The 26,950-nt window shown below is 42.9% G+C and overlaps 1 protein-coding gene across 5 annotated transcripts; it reads left to right on the plus strand.

The window, feature by feature from the left end:
• The first annotated feature begins 2,302 nt into the window (after nucleotides 1-2,302).
• prrc2b (proline-rich coiled-coil 2B) lies at nucleotides 2,303-26,950 on the plus strand. 5 transcript variants are annotated; one of them, XM_056431800.1, is made up of 31 exons: nucleotides 2,303-2,428; nucleotides 5,873-6,050; nucleotides 6,154-6,331; nucleotides 7,995-8,097; nucleotides 9,831-9,894; nucleotides 10,084-10,227; nucleotides 10,367-10,680; nucleotides 10,833-10,957; nucleotides 11,484-11,647; nucleotides 13,521-13,605; nucleotides 13,718-13,892; nucleotides 14,640-14,979; nucleotides 15,065-15,273; nucleotides 16,104-16,305; nucleotides 16,407-16,614; nucleotides 16,785-18,815; nucleotides 19,447-19,610; nucleotides 19,825-19,940; nucleotides 20,028-20,169; nucleotides 20,416-20,492; nucleotides 20,681-20,968; nucleotides 21,161-21,280; nucleotides 21,441-21,633; nucleotides 21,719-21,816; nucleotides 21,902-22,029; nucleotides 22,188-22,428; nucleotides 22,593-22,760; nucleotides 22,941-23,017; nucleotides 23,135-23,216; nucleotides 23,505-23,714; nucleotides 24,578-26,950. In XM_056431800.1, exons 2-31 carry the CDS (start codon nucleotides 5,936-5,938, stop codon nucleotides 24,755-24,757), a joined length of 6,741 nt encoding a protein of 2,246 aa, XP_056287775.1. In that variant the 5' UTR covers nucleotides 2,303-2,428; nucleotides 5,873-5,935; the 3' UTR covers nucleotides 24,758-26,950. The 5 variants fall into 5 exon arrangements, with proteins under 5 accessions (XP_056287775.1, XP_056287778.1, XP_056287776.1 ...); XM_056431803.1 differs by having other exon boundaries at nucleotides 21,179-21,280; XM_056431801.1 differs by having other exon boundaries at nucleotides 16,410-16,614.

The raw sequence follows: 26,950 nt of genomic DNA on the forward strand, positions 1-26,950 counted from the left end.
TGTTAGAAAAAGTGTATGTTGAAAATATAAATAAAAGATCAAGGTCAGTTTAATAAATACTGGATGGATTTCCAGTCATTAAGCTGCAGCGGCCTAACTTGACACCACGGTATATGAGGACTCTTTCTCTGACCATGCATACATTTTGGAAGGATCTGTACAGTTCAGTGCTTTGTCCTCCGGTTTTCCAAATGTCACCAAAGATGTGCCACAACATTTAGTTTTAGGACTCCCCCTTTCCACAAATTATGTAAATAGCCAAAGTGTTGATCCATTAAGTCCATCTTTATGCTGATGATATGATTGTATATTGTTGTGCACGCCATTTTGCCGTGGCCTGTAAACATCTGCCGTCTGCTTTTGACACTATTCAGTCACACCTGTTCTACCTCAGACTAGTGTTAAATGCAGACAAAACCAAGGCCCTGTTCTTTCATCATGAAAAATAAAACAAAGGTGCCAGCAGTTCTCAACGCCATCACGTCTTCAGGAGGTTCCCCTCTTGAGATTGTGACTGCCTACAAATATCAAGGCTTCCCAAATAACGAAAGCCTTTCGTTCAAATGTCTTTTAAGAACCTCCTGTGTCTCAATGACATTACCTGCCTAAACAAATGCAATTAAAAAAACATCACCAATTGAAAGTTGTCCCAGTACAAGGACTCTACAACCCTGCATGTATCCAAAAATATCCCTGTGGGTGAGAGCTGATAGCGCTGACAGGCCTGTTTCTGCAGGGTTCATATGCACTGACTCAACAGAAGCCCCGCTTCCTGATGCTCTGTCTGTGTCCCGCTCTGGGGAAACATTAGACTCCGCAACTGGCCAGGTGCCACTGATCTTTGTGTCTGCTGCAAGGATGAAGCTCTGAGCGTGTTTTAATGCCAAAACAGGTATTCTGATGATTGTCAGTGACGTTTGCATTGTCTGTATTTTCAGAAAGATTTCTTCATTAGGATAAACCAACTCCTGTGGCCATTGAAAGCATTGCAGGCTAATTAAAAGCAGTTGTCACGAGTATGCAAAATAGCTGCAAGAACATATACAATATTACTGCTTTTATTATTATTAATAAAAGCATCAGTAGACAAGTGGATCAGTGGGAGATATTTACAGGCATTTGAAAGGAATGGTCGATGAAGGGTAAGACAATTGCTCCCTCTAGAGGGCTCTGCTTGTCTTGACTATTATGAGCACTGGTAATGCTCAGGAAAAATAGTGTTTTTCATTTTCTTAAGGATTCAAAGCAGCAAATAAAACAGATCCTGACCTTTGAACAGCAAGTAAAAAGGCAGAAAACAGAGAAAATTATAACATTCCATTGAAATGAAATGTGAACATTGAGTTATCTGTTATATTTTAATGTTCTGCATCTCTGTTTTTTAATGCTCAATCCATTATTTCATCCCTTTGATATACCTTTAATACTGTGTCATACTGTGTGTGAGTGAATGAGTAGTGAAAATAAAAGAATACAGAACGTATTGTTTTAACTTTTCTTTTTTTCAATGGAAATATTTCAACTCAATAAAAAGACAATTTTCTATCAGAGATTCGACAGTAAAACGAGTCAGTCACACTCGGAATAAAATCACAGCCATAATACGACTTAATTTCAATACATTGTACATACAGTAGAATATGTTGATGTATTCAACACAAATCTTTTGGGATTATTATTAGATTTGATCAAGATTATTTGTATTCAAAGGACGGGGGGACAGAGAGGGGTAGACATGCAGAAAGGGCCATGGCCCCCGGTACATGGGCTGCCTGCTCCACAAGACGAGCCCCTTCCTCACACATCTTTTAAATTACAGTATTGCTGTATGGCTACATGGATGTAGTTGTGAATGGATGAATGAGAGGCAAATGAGATACAGTCCATAAAATAAAAGCGATATATAAATGCAGTCCAAGCCATCCCCATCAATGTAATTGTAATGTCGTTCAACAGGAGAGGACATGTAATTTATTGCAGTTATTTTGTATGTGCAACAGACACATTATCCCTGAATCGCCTCCTCTGGGTGCTCCCTATTTGATCTCATATTATTAATTTTAATTAAATGTCAATATGCCTGCAATGGCATTTACAGCAGCTTGTAAGATAACATGTATTCATAAAATGATTGAACATTGCTAAAAATGAATATGGCATTTTCTGCAGGTGCTAAAATCAACCAGCAGAGGCGCCCGTTGTGTCGTGTCAACGACGTTTGGTGACGTATGACGTTCCAGCGGAGCGGAGCCAGCCTCCACAGAGCCGCGTTCATTTCCAGGCCGGGTAGAACCCCAGCAACACCGCTGAAATCGGTTCAACCTATGAAGATTGGGCTTTTCAATCTCCATCCATCCTTTGAATACACCGCATTTTGTGGAAATATATCACTGTCACTGATCAGAAGATACACTAAGTCGTTGAGTCGGTGAGTTATGGAGGCCGGTGGTTGTGTGAAATCTTATATTTGACTTGTCTTCTCCGCTGCCCAGTTTTATTGTTGCTTTGTTCTGGGCAGCAGCCATTTTTAATCGCCTTGCCCTACATCCCCATCGCTGTCGTGAGATCTTTCTGTTGGAAAAAAATAAAAACTAACGGTGGAAAAATGTTAACGTCGGTCTGAATGTGTTTACCTGGATTTCCTCTTAAAACCAGTGTGTTTACTATTACCGTGCACACTTGCAAACGCTCCGCAAACTCCCGGCCTGCTGGGAATGTTTTTGAAACACTCGCTAGACTGGAAGTTAAACGGCATTTCTGTGACGCCAGATTTTGAGAAACCTACGACTGGCGAAGCTAGCAAATGTGAGTCAGAATATGTGTCCACGTGTTGTTGGATCTACAAGCTAGCTTTGGTTTACGGACCTTTATACATTTGTCCTCATGTGCGCAGTCTAATACGTTGTAAAATAAATAAAATACGACATGATGCACCCCTCCACTGTTGGCCATGTTTACATAGCCGCTGAATCCAGTCTCCAGCTAGCTTATTTTACCAGTGATGGCTAGCACGGTCCCTTTTTGACGTTTGTGTATTGACGTTTCAATTCAAGGGACTTTGATTCTAATATTAATTTCGGTTGTTTATTGGCAGTTTTTTAAATATTAACAACTTCAGTTGGAACGTTTTGTGTTTTTGTTTCTGTGCAGCGATTTGGCTGCTGTCTTGTGTCATGTGCCGGAATTAGCATTAGCTTCCAATGAGGTAACGACATCTCCAGCTAACGCGAAGGAGGTCAAACCCTATTTTTCGTGGGGTTAAAAGCATGTTATACGTACAGCTTATACATTCATATGCAGCGTTAGTTCTTGTTTAGTTTTCTGTTGATTGTCTGATTTGATATTACCGTAAAAATGCAAACGACGTCAAGTTATATCACGTTCGCTGTCATAATGTTAGCTTCCATTTCTAACCAAACGTCAATTAACGCGAGGTTTATTTTGGTGATCTTTAACGAAATTCCAGAGTTTTATCTGAAATGAAAGTGTAATATAATGGTGATATTTGTTTTAATCCTCCGTTAAATCGACCTTGATGTGCGGATATTTCTCCTGGTAAATCCCGGTAAAAACGCCTATGCGGAGCTGCAAAGGAGCGGCCTTCCATAACCTAAATTACGTTATGGGGTCGTCTGGTTTTCGGCTGAAGCGACCTTAATTATTTGCAGATGCTTTAGAATATATTATTTCAAACAAACCGGGGGATATTATTGCCGTAACGAGTTATAAAATCAAAGAAACACGAGCATTTAGCCCACATTATTTATCACATTTGCGTTGTGTTGGTACTTCTATTAAGATATGGCCTCAAAATGTCAGCGTAACTTAACGTTAGCCGTCATACAAATGTTTATTCAAGAACATGTTTTTTTATCGCAACATTTAACTCGAAACGCATTGCGTGTTGTGCACTTAATCTTATTTGATTGTCTTGGGCACAACCATTTTATTTATGCTTTTTTATGCATAATAAGTTAGTGGCTCTTTGTTTCCCTGATATTGCTGTAGTTTATGTTTCCAGCCACTTGACTCGTGGCACATTTCAAGTGTGTTTTCAAGATATCAAATACATTCCCTCAATTTGGAGATATTCCATCCAGTCTTGGGAACAACATATTGTTATCCTGTAACTTTAAATATGAGCTCACTGTAAAACCAAATGAATGACTGAATTGTTGAGATATTTAAATTGAGTAATTTAAGTGTCCTACATAATTGTGTGTTTATCTACATGTTTTTGTGTACTTCTGTAGTTGGTGCCATTACAGTAGTAACGTGCTGTTGCATAACCTTGGATATATGTAAAGTTTCTTTGATAACAAAGTGTGTATGAGCTAACAATTTCACGTTATTCAAGTGTGTAACTTCAGGATTTTGTCAAATGTGAAATATGAATGCACATTCCTGTATAAGCCTAACCTGGTGTGTTGAGTGCATGCTTCTAACTTCAACACATGTGCCAGAATACAATGCTTTTCTGCAAACATGTTATAAATTCATTTTTGTTGGCGTAAAGTAGTCGGATGATAAATAATTTTAAGACATTTCTGCCAAAATGCTTCAAAAAGCCCATTAATATAGCCAAACTGATCGTTTATGTGACCGGCTTTATTTTATTGTGATCAAAGCATCGAACACATATTTTGAAATGCCCAGAAGCAACAGAAACAATGTTCCCCTTTCCTTTGGATAATCCACACACGTGAGCCGTTATATCATACATAAAAAAAACGTGGGGGAAATGGTGATGCTCAGATTGACTGGTGTTTTGTTATTGAACATAGTGATGTGGTCTCATTCAAACCTGCGTACCATTGTTATTGACATGTAGAGCAGCATTGATTTCATTCACAGAGGAACGCTACGTGTTTTTAAGGTGTGTAGGGTTGATGGTATTTTAGACAAATAAAAATGGAACCTTTCCATTGAGGCAGCATGTCACAGACACGTTTGACTTGTTTGTGTTTCTGCCCTAAGGCCAAGATGGGAAACAACCAAACACTGAAGTAAAGTTCCAACATGCAGTTAATCACATGTTCTCATTTAAAATTAAAAGTTCAGGCAAATGCCTGCTTTAAAATAATAATTAGGAAAAAAAATCACATCTTTGTTTACATAAGCACAACAGATACCTGTTCCAAACTGATCAGAGCCAATATGGCACATGTAGTTTTCTGTAAAACTGATATGTTGAAAGGTTTCTGATGCGTGGCCAAGGGCCCTAAAGAATTGTGACTGACAAAAGGCGACTTATTCTTCATTACATCGCTTCGTTTGATAAAAGTTGAATATGAATACATTGCAAAAGCTATACACAGCGGCCCTCTCTCTGACTGGCAATGTGCAGACTCGAGGCAGATAGATTTCTCACCCAGATCTTGTTCAAATAAAAATGTTAATCATTGGGCTGAAAAGATGAAAAAGTAAAGCTCTTTCTAATCCCCTGCAAATTCATGCATTATGGTCAAGACCACCTATATCTTACTCATCAGTGCTACACATTAAGCTAAAACTATAACTACTTGTTTGCCACGTAAGCCAGATGGCTTTGTTATTTGCCAAACTTCTACCAGAGTCACAGCCTAATATCCGCCAGCACATGATTTGGTCCCATCCTTCAGCTGTCAACTTCCCATCAGCCTCCTTCAGCTGTAGGCCGCTTCTTTTCGAGAACATGGTGCCAGCTAAATGGATGTGTTGTAGACTCTTACGCCGCGAAGACTTAGGAGGCGGAGATGAAATAGACTGGCTGATGTCCAATGCGACCACGTGAAATTGTAACTTGCACACTTGTAAATAATGATGTTCCATTTTTTTCTCTGAGGAAAATTTGTGCTTATGGTTAACATTTCTTTTTTTCCTTGCTTTGTAGAATCAGAAGACACTGGGAAGAGGCACAACAAAAAATTTCCATACTCGATGACATTACATCGCAATGTCCGATCGTTTGGGGCAAATAACCAAGTCCAAGGATGGGAAAAGCAAGTATTCCTCACTTAGCCTGTTTGACAAGTACAAGGGAAAATCAACTGAAAATCAGAAAAACACAGGTATGTTTGATGATTTTTGTGTCTCTTCAAGACATCTCTTGTTGCCATGTGTCAATCCCAATGTGAATTCTCTTGCTTTATCTGTCCGTGTTTTCTCTCCCAGTAGTTCCGCGACATGGCTTGCAGAGTCTTGGCAAAGTGGCCGCAGCCCGTCGCATGCCCCCGCCTGCTCACCTGCCGAGCTTGAAGTCTGAAAACAAAGGAAACGATCCCAACGTGATTATTGTGCCGAAAGACGGTACAGGATGGGCGAACAAGCACGAGCAACCCGATCAAAAGAGGTAATTGTGGAATGGTTAAAACACTCTAAACTTCCCACCTGCATAATCGTTATATCAACATTCAGGTAAATCTACTGCGCTACAAGTAATTATTTTATAGTTTATTTTAAGATGCAAATATATTTTTGGCCTTTATGGTTTTCAGTCATAAAAATATATGCTGTGGAGCAATGAAAGAAAAGAAGTTAACTATACTGGGTGCAATGAAAAGCTGCATTCTAAGAGACCAGTATCACCTTAAAACGCTTTTATCCTTCTCAGAAGGCAACGTCCAGAAACATTTCAATTACGGCTGCAACAACGAATCGATAAAATCGACTATTAAAATAGTTGGCAACGAATTTCATTATCGATTCGTTGTGTCGAGCGATTATTACGGCGCTCAATAAGTCACGGAGTATAAACAAAGTTGAGTTGAGCGCAGAGCGGCGCAGGAGAAACCAGAGCGGAGTGGAGGAAGAGGAGAGACTGAACGCTGCGTTGTGAGAGCCAATCAGCGCTGAGCTGCTCCTCTGTTGATGAATGTAATTGGCTGCTGCTGCTCACGTGGCGCTGGATGCGGAAGTCATTCACGTAGTCGGAGACATTCACGGAGCTAAGTGCGCCTCCGGGTGACGTTATGAACCCAGACACCAGGGCGCTACATGTCACGGCGTGTGTGGCATTTCCACAAGAGTATAACGTAGAAAACGTGGTTATTTATTCCGTGGCGGATAGCGGAAAATATTTTTCCATGGAGAAAGGCAACGGAGATAAGCCCCGACGCCACTCGCTGTGTGCGCTGCGCGCGCAGACATTTAGCGGAGCGGAGCAGCGCGTGCGCTCTGATCGCTCTTTTAATGAAGTATCGATACTAAAAATATGCTAAATCACATCGTTTTTAACGTACGGTACTTTGTTAGCATCGCTACACCGTGCAGCGTGACGGCAGCAGATGTAGCGGACTAACATTTAAGCTAACCTAACTTCCCAAACGCTGTGGACATCTGAACGCTGATTGGCCGAGACGCGACACGTCAGGTGAAAAAAATAATAAATCTGAACGCGTCTCTGATATTGTTCAGGGGGCCACATGGGGACCACTGCTCAGGAGAGGAAAGCTGTCAGTCTGTTTGTGACGGGTTCATCACCATGGTGACCAGTGGATCTCCAGGACCTTTCCATGACTAAACCAAATTTCCATGATTAAACATTTTGTGAAAACTCTGTCTATACGTGACAAAGTGAGAAGATGTAGTATTTAAACTAACAATGAGAATTCCAAAGCATACCGTATATATACCGTGTAAATTAAAATGTGAATAAAACACATTTGCATTACTTTTCCAAATATTTTGGGATTTTATTTTTTTCAATTACTTTTATAGGCCTGCTAATAGCCATTTAAAAACTCCATGACTTTTCCAGGTTTTCCATGACCGTACGGACCCTGTTTTGAATAAAGGGTTGAAAATTAAAGTGTTTTTGTTTTTTTATCCGATTAATCGATAGAATAATCAACCGATTAATCGATTATCAAAATAATCGTTAGTTGCAGCCCTAATTTCAATAAAGCTTCCAGCTTTGCAAAAGTCAGCCGTTGTTCCAAACGTTTGCCTTATGATGAGATAGTTGTGGCCCGCTCTGACAAAATGTAACCAGACTTTTTTCCCCTTATTTGTAGTTCTATTGCATCAACACCACAGCTGCTGGAGTTGCAGCCACAGCTGGCTTCACAGAAATCTGTCTCCAATCTTCAGAAGCCCTCACTGGTAGCCAATCAAGAGGTGTGTATGTGTTGCTATCGTTATGTACAACATGGGATATTTTGTACAGCTTTTTTCTTTCCTCTTTTTACATCATGAAGATTAAAGGGTACCTGTAGTCAAAAACAACAACGTGCTACATCCATTAGGCGCATCAAATAAATCATATTTCCCCTGCCGCTATTGTCAACAAGTCACGCATAGCCCGAGGCTTTACATTTCTTTGTCAACATTCCGAGTCCGTGAACGCTTCAGGGCGCAGACATCTTGCCAGTTATTTACTCATGTCAAAGGTCACTATGACGTAGAGTCGTTGAAAGGAATTCAGCCAATCCGGAGCCACTTCTACACGCGTTGCTTCTTGGGATAGATCGGTGGCCTCAAGAATTACACAATCTATATCAGGGGTGCTCAATACGTCGATCGCGGCGACCTGCCAGTCGATCGCGGCGTAGTATTGGTAGATCGCATGACATAAAAAAAATTGGCCCGCCCCCCTGTCACTTTCTCTATAGCGCCACATTACAGCAGCAGCATGTCATTTCTGTCTCTACGTGTCGCGTTGACAGTCCTCTGCCCGCCGTCTCGTGCGCCGCGGAGCTCCGACACCGGTTTGCGCGCATCGGGACGGACGGAGCAAAGAAAAAGTCACTAGCACCCCCGAACATGTCGGCCGATCATTGCATCAATGAAAGACATCTCCAGCGCTGGCTTATGCGCGATGTAGCTATCAAGCTCACGCTTTTGTGTGAAGCAGATTAGGTCTAATGTCACGATATCATCGGACATAAGTTCGTGTTCTTTACAACAAATGCACTCTATGTCTGTTTTTTGTGGCACACATTTCCCACAACTGCACCAAACGTCCGCCGACTTGCGTGCACGGTCCGCACGGTGAAGCATCTGGACCGGCGGTCCTTCGGCATCAACTTCATCAGAATCATCGCTATCGCTGTCACAATTAACTAAATGGGGATAGTCTGCTTTTAATGGTTCATACAAGTATCCAGTTGCTGAATCTGACAATCTTTCATCGTCCATATTTCGCCCGTTTTCTATATTATTATCAAGTTCTCAGCATTTGTTTGCGAGCGCTCGACGTTGTTTACATTGGTTTCTGAACACATCCGCTGTGGCTGGCTGTCGATCTATCAACGATGTGACGTCACACCACCGGCGCCATATTCAAGCACCAGTGCAATGAAGCTTGTCGGAGTTGAGGGACTTTGAACAGCCTAAACTACGTATTGTTATTGAATACTGGACCGTCAGTGCATGAATAACCTTTAGAAACACATTATCTTTTGATCTGGCTACACATTCGAGATCACAACAGGTACCCTTTAACTTCTGTCTAATTTAAGCCCTCCTTAATACAGATTAAATCACATTTTGTAAAGAAAACTGTCATTAGTACCCTGCAGCCGTAAAATAGATTTGAATAAACAATTGCCGTACAATCCCATCTTTGATAATTCTTTTGGTACTTGTAGGCAAGTACCATATATTTTCAGTGTTTGAAAGCAGATGTTGCTTATAAGTGGACATATATTTTTTTCTTTCAAGATACAGAGGAGGATACCTAGTCTTTTATTTTTAATTTTTTAATTTTTGCAGTGTCTTTTCTGTTTCTATCTAGCTAACGCAAGAGTCGAGATGTACGAGATCGCTTTAAACCACAATTTATCAAGAAAACAAAAATACTACCTATCTAAGAGAATGGCTGTGAATTATGTTTTTCTTTATTTCCACAGAACACAAACACAGGTGGACCAAAGCAATGGGCCCAGCTAAATGGAAAGGCAGTAGAAAAAGATGGTGAGTCACCTTAGATTAATCTATAATTGAGCGTGAGCTGTGTTTAAAGTCAAATGACGGGCTAATGTTGAATTATATTTTGTCCGGATTGTGACCCACGCTTCTTTGGCAATGAGTGCAACATTCTTCTGTTTCAATGTGGCAGAGAAATGATTTTCTAAATGCAACTTCTTTCAATGATCACCTCAGGTTTAAGGGTCTTAAACCGACTTCAGCCATTCTCTCACGAGGAATTTCCCACGCTGAAGGCAGCTGGAGAACAGGACAGGGCTGGCAAGGAAAGAAGCGGCTTCGATCTGTCGTATGGGCCCGGACCAAGCCTCCGCCCCCAGAGTAAGTCTTCACTCAACTCTTCTGGCCAGCTCGTAGATAGATTGACCCTTTTTTTTAAAAAGAGGCAAAGGGGAGAATAGATGTCTTTTGGGATTATTAGCCGTTAGCGTTTTTGAAATGTAACCCTCTGCACTTTCAGATGTGACGAGCTGGAGGGAAGGTGGTGGCAGGAACCTTCAGCCCTCGTCCCTGACCCTGGGCTTGCCAGCAGATCCTGAGGGTAAGCTCACTGCCCTGGGTGAGAATGGCACCCCTCCCGCCTCATCTCACCCCCCTTCTGCCACCGGCACAACCTCTTCTAGTGTAGTGACAGTTCAGTCACCAGTCCTTGACCCTAAGGAGCCTTCGCTGAGACCTGCCCAGCCTGTCCGCAGAACAACCATCCCTACTGCTTTGCAGTATCAGCTTAATCACACTTCGAATGCCGTCTACCATGACATGTTGCCTGCATTTGTAAGTACTATACTTTAGGTCATTGTGTGAAGACAAAAATACAGTATGCTGAAAAATGTGCTGTTGGAAATGGTCAGAAGAAACCCAAATCCTTTTGATGGCTCAATGTTTTTCTGCTATAAACACACGTTGTTTCAACCTGCTGTTTTCAGATGTGCTCCAGAGATACACGTGAAGCCCCAGGTACAGACCACGCTCCTGCCACTGTAGCAGCTCCAGCCCGATTTGACAACAAGCCTACTTTTAGACAAGGCTACGCCAAACCTGAGCTTGTCAAGTAAGTAGAGTCACAATGTGAGAGCATTCCTCCATTCATTTATTAGTTTGACCCAAACTTTTTGCGAAGTTGGATGATTCACATGTAAAATCTGAAGGCAGCTAGACAAGATTTTGTCATCAAAAAGGTTGCTTTAAAAAAATAAGAAGTGTGTTTTCGAATTAAAGCATTTATATTTTGTAGTGTTGATCCAATCATGTTCAAGCAGGCTTTGATTAAATGCAGGTAAACCGAATGTGTGGAGAGCAAAAAGGGCAGAAATGCATCCTGGAACCCATCAGCTGTCATGTGATTAGTAAACTTGTGAAACACACTGATTGTAGAAGTCAACTCCGTCTTGCAGCTTAATGCAAATCGAGCTGTAAAAAAAAACGAGCAGTGCACGGAAAATAAATTCTTCGCCCGGGTATCTGCTGGCTACACCGAAAGTACAGAAATATAGCCCCTTGCCCCCAGAGGCTTATCTGTCGAAAGCCAGAGGGTTTCAAGATTGGCTAATTTGTCTTTCTACCATCTCTGATTGCAGCGGTGATGTCAGAAGAGAGAACCGCTTTGTTCGAGCTCCACCTCGACCCTCTTCTCAACCCATCCGCAGGCCTGGTGACAGACCGCATCGTCCAGCCATCATTAATGCAGATGACCTGAAGGATCTGGATGAACTTGACCATGACACTGAGGATGGGTGGGCAGGTCAGTATTTCTTGGACGCATGTGAATTTCGTTCAACCCCCTCTTATGAATGCTGTAATGTGCAGCAGCTACTCCTCTCCATAGCTTGCGTCCATCCAAGATTATACGAAAGCTACAAGATGATAATGAGTGAATTTGCTATGGTTTAGAGGGTTACTCTCACGTATGCACCAAAATCATTCGCGGTGCGTTGGATAAAAGATAACACATTTCTGACAGTTGTTGATCAGATCTAGCCGTATCTACAACATTTGCTTGTGTAGAAAGATCACTTTTAAGAAATTGTGTGTCCCTGTTAATAGAAAAGTAGGATGTGTTGCTCAGGACACAGCTTGTGGTTTTCATTCGGCCAGATAAATGTTGCTAACATTACTTTTTAAAATGTAGCATTATATTCATGTATTACATACCTGCAAACTTGTCACCTTTCGGTGAAATTCACCGTTTTGAACTCAAAATAGGTCATCCACGTGAATCGTGGAGATCCGAAGAGTATTTGGGGGGGGGGGGGGTCACCTGGCCCGCTGCCGTTGAGATTGCAGTGAGACGCGGAGAAAAGTGTGAAGTGGTGCTCTTTGCAATAAAACATCTTTGATGGGACGTGTCGCGTCTCGGCCAATCAGCGTTCAGATGTCCACAGCGTTTGGGGGTTCAGGTTAGCTTGAATGTTAGTCCGCTACATCTGCTGCTGTCGCGCTGCACGGTGTAGCGATGCTAACAAAGTACCCGTACGTTCAACACGATGTGATTTAGCATATTTTTAGTATCGATACTTCATTAAGAGAGCGATCAGAGCTCACACGCTGCTCCGTGGCGAGCTGTCTGCGCACACTGCGCTCACAGCGAGAGAAGAGGCGCAGCTTTAGAGACTTCGGCTTAAAAAATAAAAAGATGCCAGAAGTGAAATGTTTCAGTCTGTAAAGTTCTGTAACTCTACAGCTGCTCATCCTGATGAACTGTGTATCATCTGGTCAGAGACTAACGGCCTCATAGTGTATCATCAATGCTATGATGGAACCATGTAGTTTCATTCATATCTGGCTGTATTAATACGAATATTACTGTCATTTGTTAAGTGTTGAAAAAGTTGGTAAAAAGTGATCCATACAGATGTTTGATTTATGACTATTATAGATAAATATACCAGTCGTATTTATGGTACCATATTGTTTTTATGGTATTTTATTGAATTCTGGTATCGGGTATCATGATATTTATGGCAGGTATGTAATATGTATAGAAGTTATAATATGAGTATCGTGACAAACAGGTAGAGACAGAACAGATTCAGGGAAAAGTCCATGAGGACTGTTCAGGCAAAAAAAAGAAGGAAGTTGGTTCATGAATGACTTTAACCATATTATATATAATGACAATGTATATTTGTTATTACTATCATTACAGGGCTGAGTCAGCGGAGGACCTTTTGTTCTTAAACTGTTTATTATCATTATTTAGATTTGTGGTCAGAACAATAAAATTACTGTAGTTGTGGTTCTAAAAGCTTTGAGGCTTCAAACAACGTGGATGTGGTGTGGTGACAAGAAAATAAAGTCACCTGCACCCCCCCCCCCCGTTGTCACCTTTTTCACCCCTCATGAGTTTGCAGGTATGGTATTAAGTCACCTGAGCTTTCTCAGTAGAGATAGACTGCTGGTATGTAGTGCTTATTTCACTCCACTCACTATCAATACTAAAGTCTGGTTTTGAATCGCAATCACTGGCTGTATGATTGCAATGGAGCTCTGTTTGCATGCAGGAAGTCCCACTTTGTTTTTCCGGTTTCCCAGCTGAGAGCGTGCCGATAGGATACCAATGCTCTACATCCCATCCTACATTACTGCCGCTGACTGCTAGTTTGTTGTTTGTCTAGGACTCCATGAGGAAGTGGACTATAGTGAGAAGCTTAAGTTCAGTGATGACGAAGATGACCCCTCCGGTGGAAAAAAAAGGATGTGGTGAGATCTATTTCCTGATGGATCATTAATGCGCCAAATAAGAGTATAGTCTTGTTTGTTTTCACTTCATTTACAGGGTTCCTTGCTCAATTTTGATCCGTTATTTTTCTAGGACTGAATGGGAGAAAGAGAGGGAGAGAGAGCGCCAGCGTGACTGCATATCCTCCCTTAGTTCAGGTGAGGTGCCTTACCCTCAGGAGGGCCCGGAGGAGAGCTATTCCTACCAATACCACCACCCCGAGCAGCCCAGGAAGACCAACAGCCGATATCTCTCTACGGACCCCCTGGTAACAACACACTGTTGTGTTTTTCCACTCAACCTTCTCCACTGAGATGACTTATCTAAGATGTACTTATATGATGTTATTCACAGTTATAACACTTCTTGTTCTTTAATTCCTATGCAACTGCAGAGCATATGAATAGCAGTGTGCCTTCATACACCCTCAAGTGAGACTATCCTTTTGAATTGGGAGTGATGACCTTGCAGTAACCATAGAGATACGCGTCTGACTACTTTTCCCTTGCCGTGCCTCTTGTTTGGCAACTGAAAACGATGTGGCAGACGTTATTAAAATGCAGAGAATGCAAACAGTTTTTTTGGGGCTAGTTTCAATGTGAAAAGATCTATCTCTAAAATAACCAAGTTTGCCCATTTGAGCTACATATTTTGTAAGTCTTTGAGGCTTTTAAGTTGTCAATGTGAGTTGATGAGCTTGGCAGACAGTGTATTTTAGGATGTCTAAAGTGATAGGAGGCCTAGTGGTGTATGGCGCATTTATCCCTTCCTCCCTTTGTTCTCATTTTACAATTGATAAGACTGCTACATCTTTCTAACACATTTCCTGAAAGTTAAAAGGTTCTTTTTTTTAAAGAAATGGACACCTGTCAATGTTAGAGATAAACAAATAACCACCTTCAAGCATGAACACTTTTTAAAATCATTAAATATCTTTAGTATCCCACAGTGAAATATTTCTTATTGCAAAGGAGATACTATAGATATGTTGTATATGCCTCTGTTCCATCTCTAGGTCCAGCAGAAAATCCAAGGTGAGCCACTGGCTGACCAAGATGATTACCAGCGCCAGTCTCAGGCTCCAGCAAGGGTAAAGTTCGTGTCACCCGAGCTGCTGGAGGCTGTTGAGAGAGCTCGCAGACGCCGGGACGAGGAGGAGAGGCGTGCCCGTCAGGAACGGCTCGCTGCCTGTGCTGAAAAACTCAAAAAGCTGGATGAGAAGTTTGGGAAGACTGAAAGGCAGACATCGCGAACAGAGGAGTGCCTGATAGAAGGAGATGGCAAAGAGGTGCCACTTTCTCCAGACAGGGAACAGAGTAAAGGCCACAATGAGAACTGGCAGTACAGCACAAAAGGTATTTAAAAAAGAATTGCTTTGTCTACTTACTGCAGATTATAATGCCAAATTCTAAGCCTGTTCTGTGATCAAATGATTTCCAGATGGAAGTGAGTGTCCCCAAGACCACTCTCCTGGCCATAGTTATCGCGAGGAACCTGCTTTCTCTAACTACCGTGCCAGTGAGGATGATGTCCAGGAGCCCATCTCCCCCTCCGGAGACTACGGTGGACACCATCCCTCCAAACCTATCCCACCCCGCTTTCAAAAGCAGCCACAGCAGCCACAGCAGCCACAGCACCATCAACAACAGGTAAGCACCAGCTGATGCTCCTAACCAATACATTCTTAATCCCAGATGCATGCGGCAATGTATTATTGACTACTTTGTGAGAAGAGGACTCAAGAGTTAATGGAAGTGGCTCCCTCTGTCATTGCAAGCAAACAGCCCTGGGAATGTTGTTAACCTATTTGGCTTTGATTGGATTGTAGATTGTTACTTATTTTCAGAGGTTTTGCAGCTGATGTCTCGAGAAGAACAGAAAATGGACTCTGTATACACTTTGCAATATTTTAAAGTTTCCACATTTCAGTTCACATCAAGAGTTGGTTAAGTGTTCAAAGGCATTTTATAACAAAATACATTTTGAGATTACACTGTTGATGATGGATGAATTAAACTTAACTGCTCTGGCTCACTTTTACTGCCATGGCTTGGGACACATGAGTAGAACAGAGCCTTTCCGCCAATGGGAGTCAAAAATAGGCTGATTACTAGATTATTTCGTCATTTTCTCCTTCTCGGAGAACAGCTGCTGTGATGACAACCGTCATGCGTAAAGAGTAAAACACAGATGTGTAGTCTAAATTTTCATGATAATCTTCCTTTTTTTAGTTTATAGTTTAAGTTATTGATTCTTTGCTGAAAGAATCATGTTCAATTGTGAATGTGTAGTAAAAGGATTGGTTCAGTCTCATAAAATGTTCAATAAACAGTCATTCAGAAGACTGATATTTGAAGATATCTTTGGTTACGTGGATTACTCTAAAGTCTCACATTAGCCTTAGCTGAATGTTGAAAGTAATTTTTAAAAACACGTTGCACAATCTCTTAGAAGTGTATTTGTTGCATACATTTTACAGGAACAAGTATACAAGATGCAGCACTGGCAGCAGTCGGCTCACCCTGCCCCGTCTGGCTCAAGCCACAGCCAGCGAGGCTACTATCCCCCACATGTCCTCGGGTTCGATCCCCGCTGGATGATGATGCCTCCTTTCATGGATCCCCGTATGACCCAAGGACGATCTCCTGTGGACTACTACCCCAGTGCTGTCCACTCTTCAGGTCAGCAACAACTCACTAAAAGGAGCCGATACATTCACATCTGTAATCACGCTTTACTTTTTTTATCGTGGAAATGACATGAATACATTGGTTGTTTTCAGCAGGAATGATGAAACCCATGATGCATCAAGACCACCTGAACAGCCCTGGTTCTGATGAGGGATGCCATTCAAACCTGCACCAAGAGAGGAGAGCCCCTTCCACAGAGCCTTATCCTATGTGGAACCAAGATGGCTACCCCTTACGCAGCTTCACTCCACCTTACCAGAGACCGCATGAAAGCTCAGACAGTGGTCAGCCAGATGACAGGTCAGATATTGTTTTTAAGATATTGGACTCTGAATTTTGCAGTTCTGAGATTAAGACATTCTTTCATCGGAACTGGCCTCACAAAACATAATTACCACGTAAAACTGCTTACAGACGGAGGCCTCCGTTTTGTCATTCTTCATCTATAATTTTTTTTATTTTCTCCACAGAAGCGATATGGCCTGCACCCAACAGGACACCTATGAAGAGAGGACCAATGAGTGCTTGACCCACCCCCGAGATGATATCCCCCATCATGCTTACCAGAGCCGAGGCCCAGACAGAGAGCAACAACACCATGACCAAGGCCTGCTGACCACTGCGCAGAACCACTCGTTGATTCATGCAGAAAGTGATTACCCAAAACAAGACTGTAGAGACAAGAATCAGAAAGACGGCAGTGAAACTCACGATGACACCTCAGATGTCTCAAAGGACAATTGGAAAAGAGATGGAGGCCAGAAACAAGATGGTGGACTCAATGTCCAAAGCCAGTGGTCCGAGCCCACTTCCGGTTCCAGTAGTAATATTAGCCAGCCATCTGAGAGCAGTGGGCGCACCGTGACTCGCAGAACTGGTCCCATCAAGAAACCAGTACTCAAGGCTCTCAAAGTCGAAGATAAAGAGAATGAGAAGCCTAAACCTGAGCCCGAGGAGAAGCCTGTCCCTTACCGCTTGGAGAAAGAAGTCCTTACTAATGTTTACGACTTGAAGAAGGATAGCCAGCCTGCCAGCAACAGGCGTTCAGCATCCCCCGTTGTTGAGAAACATCACGAAGAGAGGCAGCGGCAGTCACCAGCTCCCACCAAAACCGACAGGCCTCTGAGCTCTTATAGCGATGACTCTCCCAAAGAGAGCGTTTGGGACATTGGCAAGAACCAGTCGCCTAGAGAAAGCCAGGAAATTCAGGAGCCTCAAGCGCCACGGCGCAACAACTGGATCTTCATTGATGAAGAACAGGCCTTTGGTGCAGTCAGGGGAACAGGTAGAGGCCGCAGTCGAGGATTTAGGGAGTTTAGCTCAAGAGGTGGCCGAGTTGGGGAGAATCTCAGGGGGGCTTATAACAACAATAGCAACAGCAGTGTTGTTCAGTGGACAGGCAGAGGCAGAGCATCCAGGGACCTTGTCAATGTGGAGGAGTTCCAGAGGGGGAAGCCTCGCAGGCGCAATGTCAGTGAGACCCTAAGTGAAACCTCCGAGTATGAAGAACTGCCCAAGAGGCGCCGCGAGAAGGGATCTGAAAATGGAGAAGGTTACACAGAGTCTGGAGAAGTCCGTAAGGCGGATAGAGACTCTTGGAGATCCAACAAGGTTTACACCGATGACCAGGCAGCCCCAGACTCCAGAGAAAAGACCACGGCCAGCAGGGGCTTTGGAGGGCGCATGCTGCCTCCCAGACTGAACACCACTGGAAGTTACAGTCGAGGCTTTGGAGGACCCAGGGACATTTCTACATGGAGGGGCCGTGGGCCCCAGTTTAGTAGCACTGGTGGCTCCATGCAAGAAAATGGTTATGTTCCTGGAGTAGAGGCGACTTACTCCCCCCGCAGACCCCCTGTTGAACGTGAGGCTCTTAAGTACCCACCTAAATTCACTGGCTCCTTCATGGAAAATGGCACAGAGGAGCGTGAAGGAGAATACTACTTTGACAATGACAACCCTGATAGGCAGATGTTACGAAGACGCCGTCCACCCCGTCAAGACAAGCCTCCGCGCTTCCGTCGTCTACAGCAACCTGAGCCTGGCTCAAACCAGTGGACAAGTGACGAGTACATCAATGGAGACTTGGCCAACCCCTGGCCTGGGCGCCCGAAAGGCCCTGGGGAAGACAACTGGCCCGGTGGCCACTACCCTGGTGGACGCCCAAGCCAGCCTGGTCAGGCGGAGGAATGGGAGACTGGATCAGAGAACAGCGACTTTGACTGGAGGGAGAAGCGAGGTGGAGGTGGAGGTGGAGCCGCAGCTCCACCAGGTCATGGTGATGTTCCCTCAGACGCCGGCCATAGCGAGCCCGGCTCTGGAGAGAAGAGGGAACTTTGCAAGAGAAGCTTCTCCAGCCAGAGACCATTGGTGGAACGGCAGAACAGGAAAGGAGAGCCATCACTGCTAGAAGTGAGCAAGATGGGACGCACGCCTGATAACCCCGCCTCCTCCTCCAACAGGAGTGACAGTTGGCAGAATGGAGGGTCTTCTTGTAAAAGGTGAGGTTAATAATAGAAAGCACATACAGTTGAAGTAATTTTCTTTGCACTGTCCCCTTTATACTATATTATTATTGAGAATGAAGCATCAGCAATATGTGCTGGTGAAGTATATTAATGCTCTAGTTTCTTGCCTGGTAGTTCTAGTTACTTGGAAACCAACAACACAGGCTGTCTCCTATATTATTTTTGACCTAAATATACTCTGACTGACACTGTGACGGGACTGAACACCAGTTTTGACAATCTTCTAGTTTGCTCTTCTTTAAGGAAGTGAAATTGTGATTTATAGTTTGTGCTTTTTTACTGCGCCTGAGGTACTAAGCACTTCTCACCACCCGTCTGTCTTTGGGAAAGGCATCTGTGGTTGACAGGAGGATCGGCTACTAAAACTAGATTCTCCACAGCGTTTCCCCTGAGCCTGAATGTCCCCCCATTTCCTTTTCGTTTTGCACCATCTGCCTCTGTAGCCTTTACTGCACTTCATTTGCAAACTGAAATATATGTTTTGGATATTTGTTTTGTGCCAACATGAGACTCATTTGACCACAACTTTCTCAGATGTTATTGGGTTACTTTGATGTCAGAATCCCCAATCACAACCCCTTTGTCTTCTTTTCCTGTTTTTCAGCCGAAACCCAGATGAGTCGGGCTCCGTCTACAGCATCGAGCAACCAGAGGAGCGGGAGCCCAATGAGCCCTCAGGGAAGAAATTTGATAAGGAAGTGAAACAAGGATCTATCCGGACGGACATAACTGAACCTCTGTCCCAGTATGAGCTCAGCAGCTACACAAGTGAGTGCAGTTTTTTTAAATTTGTGTTCTTCATGTTGATAAAAATTAAATAAACAATTTTGAAGGTTGAACTGTTGTATATAAATGGAAAAAATGGTGCTGCTACATTTCTATATTTGTAGGATGGATAGTGCTCTAATTGGAGCTAAAAAACAAACTGATGATGATGATGATGCATGTTGCATTGCTCAATCACCACCTGTCTGTTTTGTAGTTGAGGCAGACTCAGGGGGACCAGGTTCAAATCCAGATGGATACCAGGATGCCTTGTCCAAAAAGCAAAGACGCCCACAGGAGGATGATAGGAGGAGGAAGGAGCAGGTATCTGCTGTAAGTTTACATATACGCTGTAATCATGCCTGGGATAGACACAAAGGGTAGTTTCTAAATGTGTTGTGTATGTTTTGCCTCTGTTAGGTTCCAGTGAAGAACAGGACTATTGTATCCAAGATACCACCACGTTTTGCTAAAAAGCAGGGAAGCATGAGCATTGAGCAACCCGATGAGGCGCTGTCTTCCAACAACCTGGGAACCGAGATCTGGGAGACCAACAGCTCCGGTAGAAGACAGATGCTTTGCTTTTGATGCTTTTGTCAGTGCTATCAAGCAGTAACCACAGTTAGAGCACATTTGTTTTATTGGGGCACATGATATGGATGTGTACATGTCTCCTCAACTATTAAAATGATAGTTAGAACTATATTTATCAATTTCATAGATATTACACTTTTTTGGCAATGGAAATTGTGCTAAAACCGAAAGATGTTTTGCATTCTTTACTAATGGCATTCGTGTGTCTCTTTAGCTCTTTCAGTGCAGTCCTCAGGGGGAGACTCGTGGACTAAGCAGGTGTCTTACACTGGGAGCGAGCCCAACTCTGAGGTAGTTCAATACAGTTGCTCACTGGAACTTACACTGCATATTCTGTATCGGCTTTGTTTGCTGCCGTTGAAATATATTCCTGAATCCTGGTTTTGTTTGTTTTCCTTTTTTTATTATTGACAAATAACAAGTTGGCTACAACATTGCGAAATGTCATCCAATTACCGCTTTGTCTTGTTCTTGGCCAGGACTCTGATGCTGGTCCAGAGCAGAGTAAAGAACAGCACAAGCCAGGGCCCATTGGAAATGAGCGCTCCCTAAAGCACCGCAAGGGATCAGAAGGTGTCGATCGGCTGGAAGGGGGCCCCATAACGCCGGTCAATGGCGTGGACCTCCATGTGGAAGCCGTGCTCCCGGGGCCTCCTATTGAGTTTGGCGTCAGCGCCAAAGACTCTGACTTCAGCCTCCAGCCGGGCTCAGCCCCGGTTCCCATGTCCAATCCGGTACACAAGCTTCAGGATGCACTTATTACCAACGTGAGTGACTATATCTGTACTTTTGTGGTCTTTTTAAATACAATAACCAATGGTAATCCAAATGCATTAAACATGTATGTCACAATAGCCACTGGAATTGTCAATACAATTCTTCAAAGTTTGTTTTGATAATGGAATAGTGACTTTTTTGGCTTGAAAAACAAGAGATGTTGACTAATTTATCCTAAACAGCTGTTTGTCTTTAAACAGACTGCTCTCAACCAGGGTATCCCCATGCTGCGTTCCAACCACCTGCAGCCTGGCATGAACCTCAACCCCATGTCCTTCCCCAGTGCTGACCTCACGCTCAAGGTATTTCAATTGCGATCCAATTCACACAAGCTATATATTTTCATACATATAACAATAAGGGAAATATTAGTCTATTCATGCAAACCCTTCATTGTAAAATTGGGAACATGAGGGCAAAACTGACAGTCCAACATCTGTAAATGTTTCATTTTTTCTTCAGATGGAATCCGCACGCAAAGCGTGGGAGAACTCCCAGTCTCTCCCCGAACAGGGCTCTCCTGGCGGCGTTGCTTCCGGTATTCAGCCCCCGTGCAGCATTGGCTCCTCCAGTGGTGTTAGCTACAGTTCTTTTGGAGGGGTTTCAATGCCTCCAATGCCTGTGGCATCAGTGGCACCTTCCATGTCCATGCAAGGTAAAACACCATTTGATGTTCTCTATTGGATGACGGCTTAATCTTTGAGTGAAACTAAACTGAAAGCTTGTTTTCTCTTTTCTAGGTAGTCATATTCCACCGTTGTATCTGGATGCTCATGTTTTTCCTAGCCAGACCCGCCTCGTACCTCCCACCATGACCCAGCAGCAGACCTACCAACAGGTAGCGAGACACACACACACACACACACATGCTTGTTTGTGTTTTATCAGAATCATTATCATGTTGCATTTGTTCATCTCCTCAGGCGGCTGCAGCCCAGCAGATTCCTATCTCTTTGCACACGTCTCTTCAGGCTCAGGCTCAGTTGGGGCTTCGTGGAGGTCTACCCGTCTCTCAGTCCCAAGAGATGTTCAACTCTATTCCCTCCTTCAGGTACTGCCACCTCAATCTGTCATGGACTTTCCACTGGGCCCATTAATTTGCTTCACTTTAGTCATATAATCTGTTTCATGTATGTAGCACCACCATTTCGGTTTCTTGTTTTCCTTTCACTCATTCTGCTGCCCGGCTGTGTCTTGTTCCCCTTTCAGGTCCCAGGTGTACATGCACCCCAACCTGTCTCAGCCCAGCCCCATGGTGCTGTCAGGCGGAGCCCCTCTCAAGGGGCCCTACTCTGCTTTCCCTGGCATGCAGCCCTCAGACATGGTCAAGACACAGTCAGGCTCCCACTATCAGCCGATGAATGGCAGCCAGCAGCTCGTCTATGACAACCAGATGAACCAAGGGCCTGGTATGGGTTCCTCCCAGCTAATGGACTCTCAGCTCATCCAGGTTAGTGGATTGCCGAAGCTCAGTTTAATAACCGCTGAAGATGCTGTATTCCTCTTGATGCTACGAAATCACATTCCTGTCAGCTCCCCAAGTAAAAGTCTTGGTGGCATGATCAGACCATCATGGGAGAACAACGTTTACATTTAAATCCTTGTTTTCACTAGGTGACCATGCCCCTACCTGGCTCTCAGCTGCGCTATGGCTCGGCTCAGCAGCATCTCATCCTCCCCCAGTCGATCCAGCTGCAGCAGGGGCAGAACCTGTCTGTTGGTGGCCCTCGCCGAATGATGCCGCCTGGTTCCCAGCCTACGGTCATGACTGGCAGCCGAGAGGTGTGACTTTCTGATCTTCTGATGCGCAACCAGAAAACCTGTTTGTTCAGTGCAAACATTGATGTCCGACTCTATTTTATCCCACAAAAACGTGTAGAAAGAAACGTTATAATTCTTCCTATCTCTTTTCTCTATTGTTCATGTGAATGACAATACATCTTTCTCATTGCATATTCTCAGGGCTCACAGATGGAAATGAAAGGCTATCAGTTTGCTGAGAAGCCCAATCATTCCCAAGGCATGTCTGGACCCTACAGGTGAGTTATTACTAACTACAAATAATAGAAGACAAGTGGCAAACATGAGTGTCAGATATCAGACGGGCACATTTCTGGAAATCATGCTTTCTTTAACTTTCTTCCTCCGCTCATCAGGCCTGGCTCTGCCAGCCCCAGTGGGAAGCCCTCTGGTCCTGGGGGGCCTGTTGGCCCATTGCCTCCACACTATGCTCAGCAGGTATTTTCTTTTTTTTAAATGTTTGTGTATATCCTGCATCTCAAAATGTTAGCCCAGGGTTTACTTTTAATAATTCATATTGAATAACATGATTGATTAAACCGTCCTGATTCTCCTCACCAGACGTAACTTGCTGTTGGAATACAATATGCACCATATATTTTTAACTGATGAAATAAATTTGAAGAAGCAAAACAAAGAATCCCAAACAAATTCAATACTGGCATGCTAATTATTTGTGTTTTCATTTATTTTCCCCCCCTCCCCCTCCTTACCTGGCACCAATAGGTCCCAACTGTCCAGGGCAGCATGGTGATGCACATGCGCCCACCCCCCACTGGCCCTTTCCCCAACCCCATTCAGAGACCAGTCATGCAGCTCAACAAGCCTGTCCTCATCCGCTCCCCCCCTTACCCTAATCCTGGCCGTGACCTTTCCCACTCCACCCCTCCCTCGGTCCCCGAGCCCCCTATTAAAGGGCCAGAGGATGGCATGAAGGTGAGCCACCCACTATAAATATAGGTAATTTAATTTCATCAATTTTCTTTTTCTCTATTTGCATTACTTGTGTTGTATTGTGTATTTTGTTAGTGTGCACCTTTCCCTTTTAAGCATATATTTATAGTTAACATATAGTAACTGACAGGTTTTATAGGATGAATTTGTAGTGCTGTAAGATGTATCTGCCATCGTGTAAATATGGCCTGTTAATAATAATATGTATGTGTTTTTAGAGTAAACTACTATTACAATGTTTCACAAATCGTCATCTAAAATAATAAGTGTTACATTCTTAATGTGGTAACAGTAATAACTTGTAATCCTGTATATAATCAAATATGAATAAATGTTTACACATTATTGAATAGTCTGAGGCTGATAATTTGATTTCAAGTGATAATTTGGCAGTGACATTTTACAAGTGAAAAATAGTAGTGGTTATTGTGTTTATAATAATAATGATAATACTTCACATTTATATAGCACTTTTGTAGATGCTCATAAACATTGTTTATGTTAGAGTTTATTAAAAACGTGGTCAGAGATGAGACTAAATCATCTTTGTAGAGTTTGTGGTGTTCATAGTGCATTCACATTTAAGGGTAAATGAGGTTAAAGTATGGGATGGATAGCTACTTCATGAAACTGTAAAACAATTCTGTTCCAGACAAACTATGATTTGGAAAAGTAACTTCTGACATTCACAAAGTATGCAGATAGATAAAATGGTCACTGTTTGGTATCTAACATGTTTTTACCCAATAGCGAAGTATCAGCCTCGGGCTAATCAGTGTTGATGCATAAATCTGTTTTCAATGTGCCGCTGTCAGTTTCTGTAACTCTGACTTTTCTTTGCGCAGAATAAAACCATGCGAGAAGTGCGCAAGGCGGTGGGTGAGAGCAAGACACCACCTGGGGGCATGACCAGCAAACTCCAGGAGCCCCTCCCCTCCACCGGGCACGCCAAACCAGCACGCTCTGGAGCCATCAAACCCCAGGCGGTCAAAGTAGAGGAGGCAAGGCATAACAATGGACCTTAAAATCCTCAGCACCACTCGGCCTGCCAACACAAGCCCCTTGACCAATGTCTGAGCCTTCAAGACCCACCGTATCCCAAGGCACCATGGCGAGGGGCATCCATGCAGACATCATAATGATACCCCTGTTGAACTATCAGAACTGGACACTATTATTTCACACCGCGTATAGAGATATATAAATATATATATACATAGACAAACACAGTCTTTTAAACAGATCTCTTCAAGGTCCTCTTTAATTTATTATTAGTCACTTTTAAGAGATTGGTAAAGAGAAAAGATATTTCTGTTTTTTTTGTTTGTGTTTCTCTCCGAAGTGGAGAAAGAGAAATGGCCAACTCAGACAGATGGTTCATTTTTCATACCATTTTGCCAAACTATTTACTCCCTCTTTATGGACTGGAGCGGTTAAGACCAGGCAGACTCATGATACAACTATGAGAAGCAAAGTCGGTTGACATTTTTGTTCCTTTTTTTTTTAAACAATTTGAAATGCAGTGGGGCACGTTTTTGTCATTTCACATTAGCATTTTTTCTGGTCATTATAAAGATCCCCCATTTCTGCTATTGTTAAAGGACTTATTTTATTCACCCATGGAAAAAAATAATCCTCCAATTTGTGGCCATCATTGCATGTCAACATGGCAAAAGTCGAGTGCACCGCCCTAGAAATGCATCTTCTGGGGTCCTTAAGCCAGCCCATGAACTGTGGTGAGACTCAGTTCTTTTCTTTTACATTCTTTTTCTCACTCTTCTGTATGTAAATTAAAATTAAACGGTGGACATTTTTACCAAAATCATGTTGCTTCCATGAAACTTCATCGGCATTGATGCAGCGTGTGCATGTGACATGCTGAACGTGTGTAAACTTGCGGGACACCAGAGCAACATTTCACAAAGACTGACCCTGAACTCGGCACTCGCAGTGCTGCCATCGACCGTGGATTTAGTTCAACTAAGCTGGCAACAATTTTTTTTTTTTTTTTTGGGGCTCATTGTAAAGTTGTGTGGGAAGGAGGGGGGTTGCATTAGCAATTACTGTAAAGGACCCCCACCCCCCAAAAAAAATAGCTGATTGAAATGTTTGCTTTCTTATTGCTGTGTTTGGGTTGTAATTAATCAAATCTGTTAATGGACATGTGATGAATTTTACATCCCTCAGTCTGGGGCGTTTAGCTTTCTTCTTTAAAAGCTCTAAAAATATTTTTTTTCTTCTAATTCCGTTAAAATCCCATTTAACAGTACTGTGGAGACTCGTGAAGGAACGGATTCATCCCCATTTGATTATTCAGCATCTGGTCTCTTGAGTTGGCTCGAGCAATAACTGCAGCCTAACTATAATCACAATAGGGGTCCAAATAACTTTTTGTTCTGTTAGAAGCTAACGGATCACAAATGACGAGGCGTATAGTATCGCTTGTTGAATTAACATACAATTTGCTTGAGCTTTATTTGTGAGCGCTGCAGTTCCAGAGGACTACGAAGGACTTTTAAAGTGTTTGTTCTATTTGAAAATGTGAAGCTGTTGGAATCCTCATTTGTTTAGGTTTTTGTAGGGACACTTATTTTGAAACTCACAATGCCAAACAAAACTGGTTAAATGTTACTGCTTACCATAGCGCTCCATGACACTACACAATGTTGCGATTTATCTTTGACAGTGTTTCACTGGTATATATGTATATGCATATTTTACTGTACAGTCGAGCCTCGGCAGCGAGGGGAGGCTTAAACCCACATTTCATTTTTAGATATTGTGGCACTATAAAGGATTTAACGTTGAAAAGGTCACTGTGTCCTCAGAGTGGACGGCTTTCACTTGTTCGATTTATTGGGCTTGGAGTGTTTCTTTTTGTTTTGCCTCATCCCTTCCTGCAAAAGATCCTGATGCTTCTCATCACTGTACCTGCACCAAAATGTTGTCCTGACTTTTTTTGTTGTTTTTACTTTTAAGATGCATATTTCATTTTGTCAAAAGGACCAGTGCTTTTACAGCTGATCCGGCGTTCTATTTATCCCACCCGATCTGTATCCTTTCAGATATTTGGTCATTACTCTCCCTTGTTAAAAAAAAAAAAAAAAGCTTATTGAAAGAAAAGAAATAAAGCAGTTGTGATTTCATAAATGTACTGTTGATTCTGTATTCTCACTTTGTCATATTAAAACCATGCATCAACTTCTTGTGAAAGCAGA

This window comes from Pseudoliparis swirei, chromosome 15, assembly GCF_029220125.1.
Source record: "Pseudoliparis swirei isolate HS2019 ecotype Mariana Trench chromosome 15, NWPU_hadal_v1, whole genome shotgun sequence".
NCBI classification, from domain to species: Eukaryota; Metazoa; Chordata; class Actinopteri; order Perciformes; family Liparidae; genus Pseudoliparis; species Pseudoliparis swirei.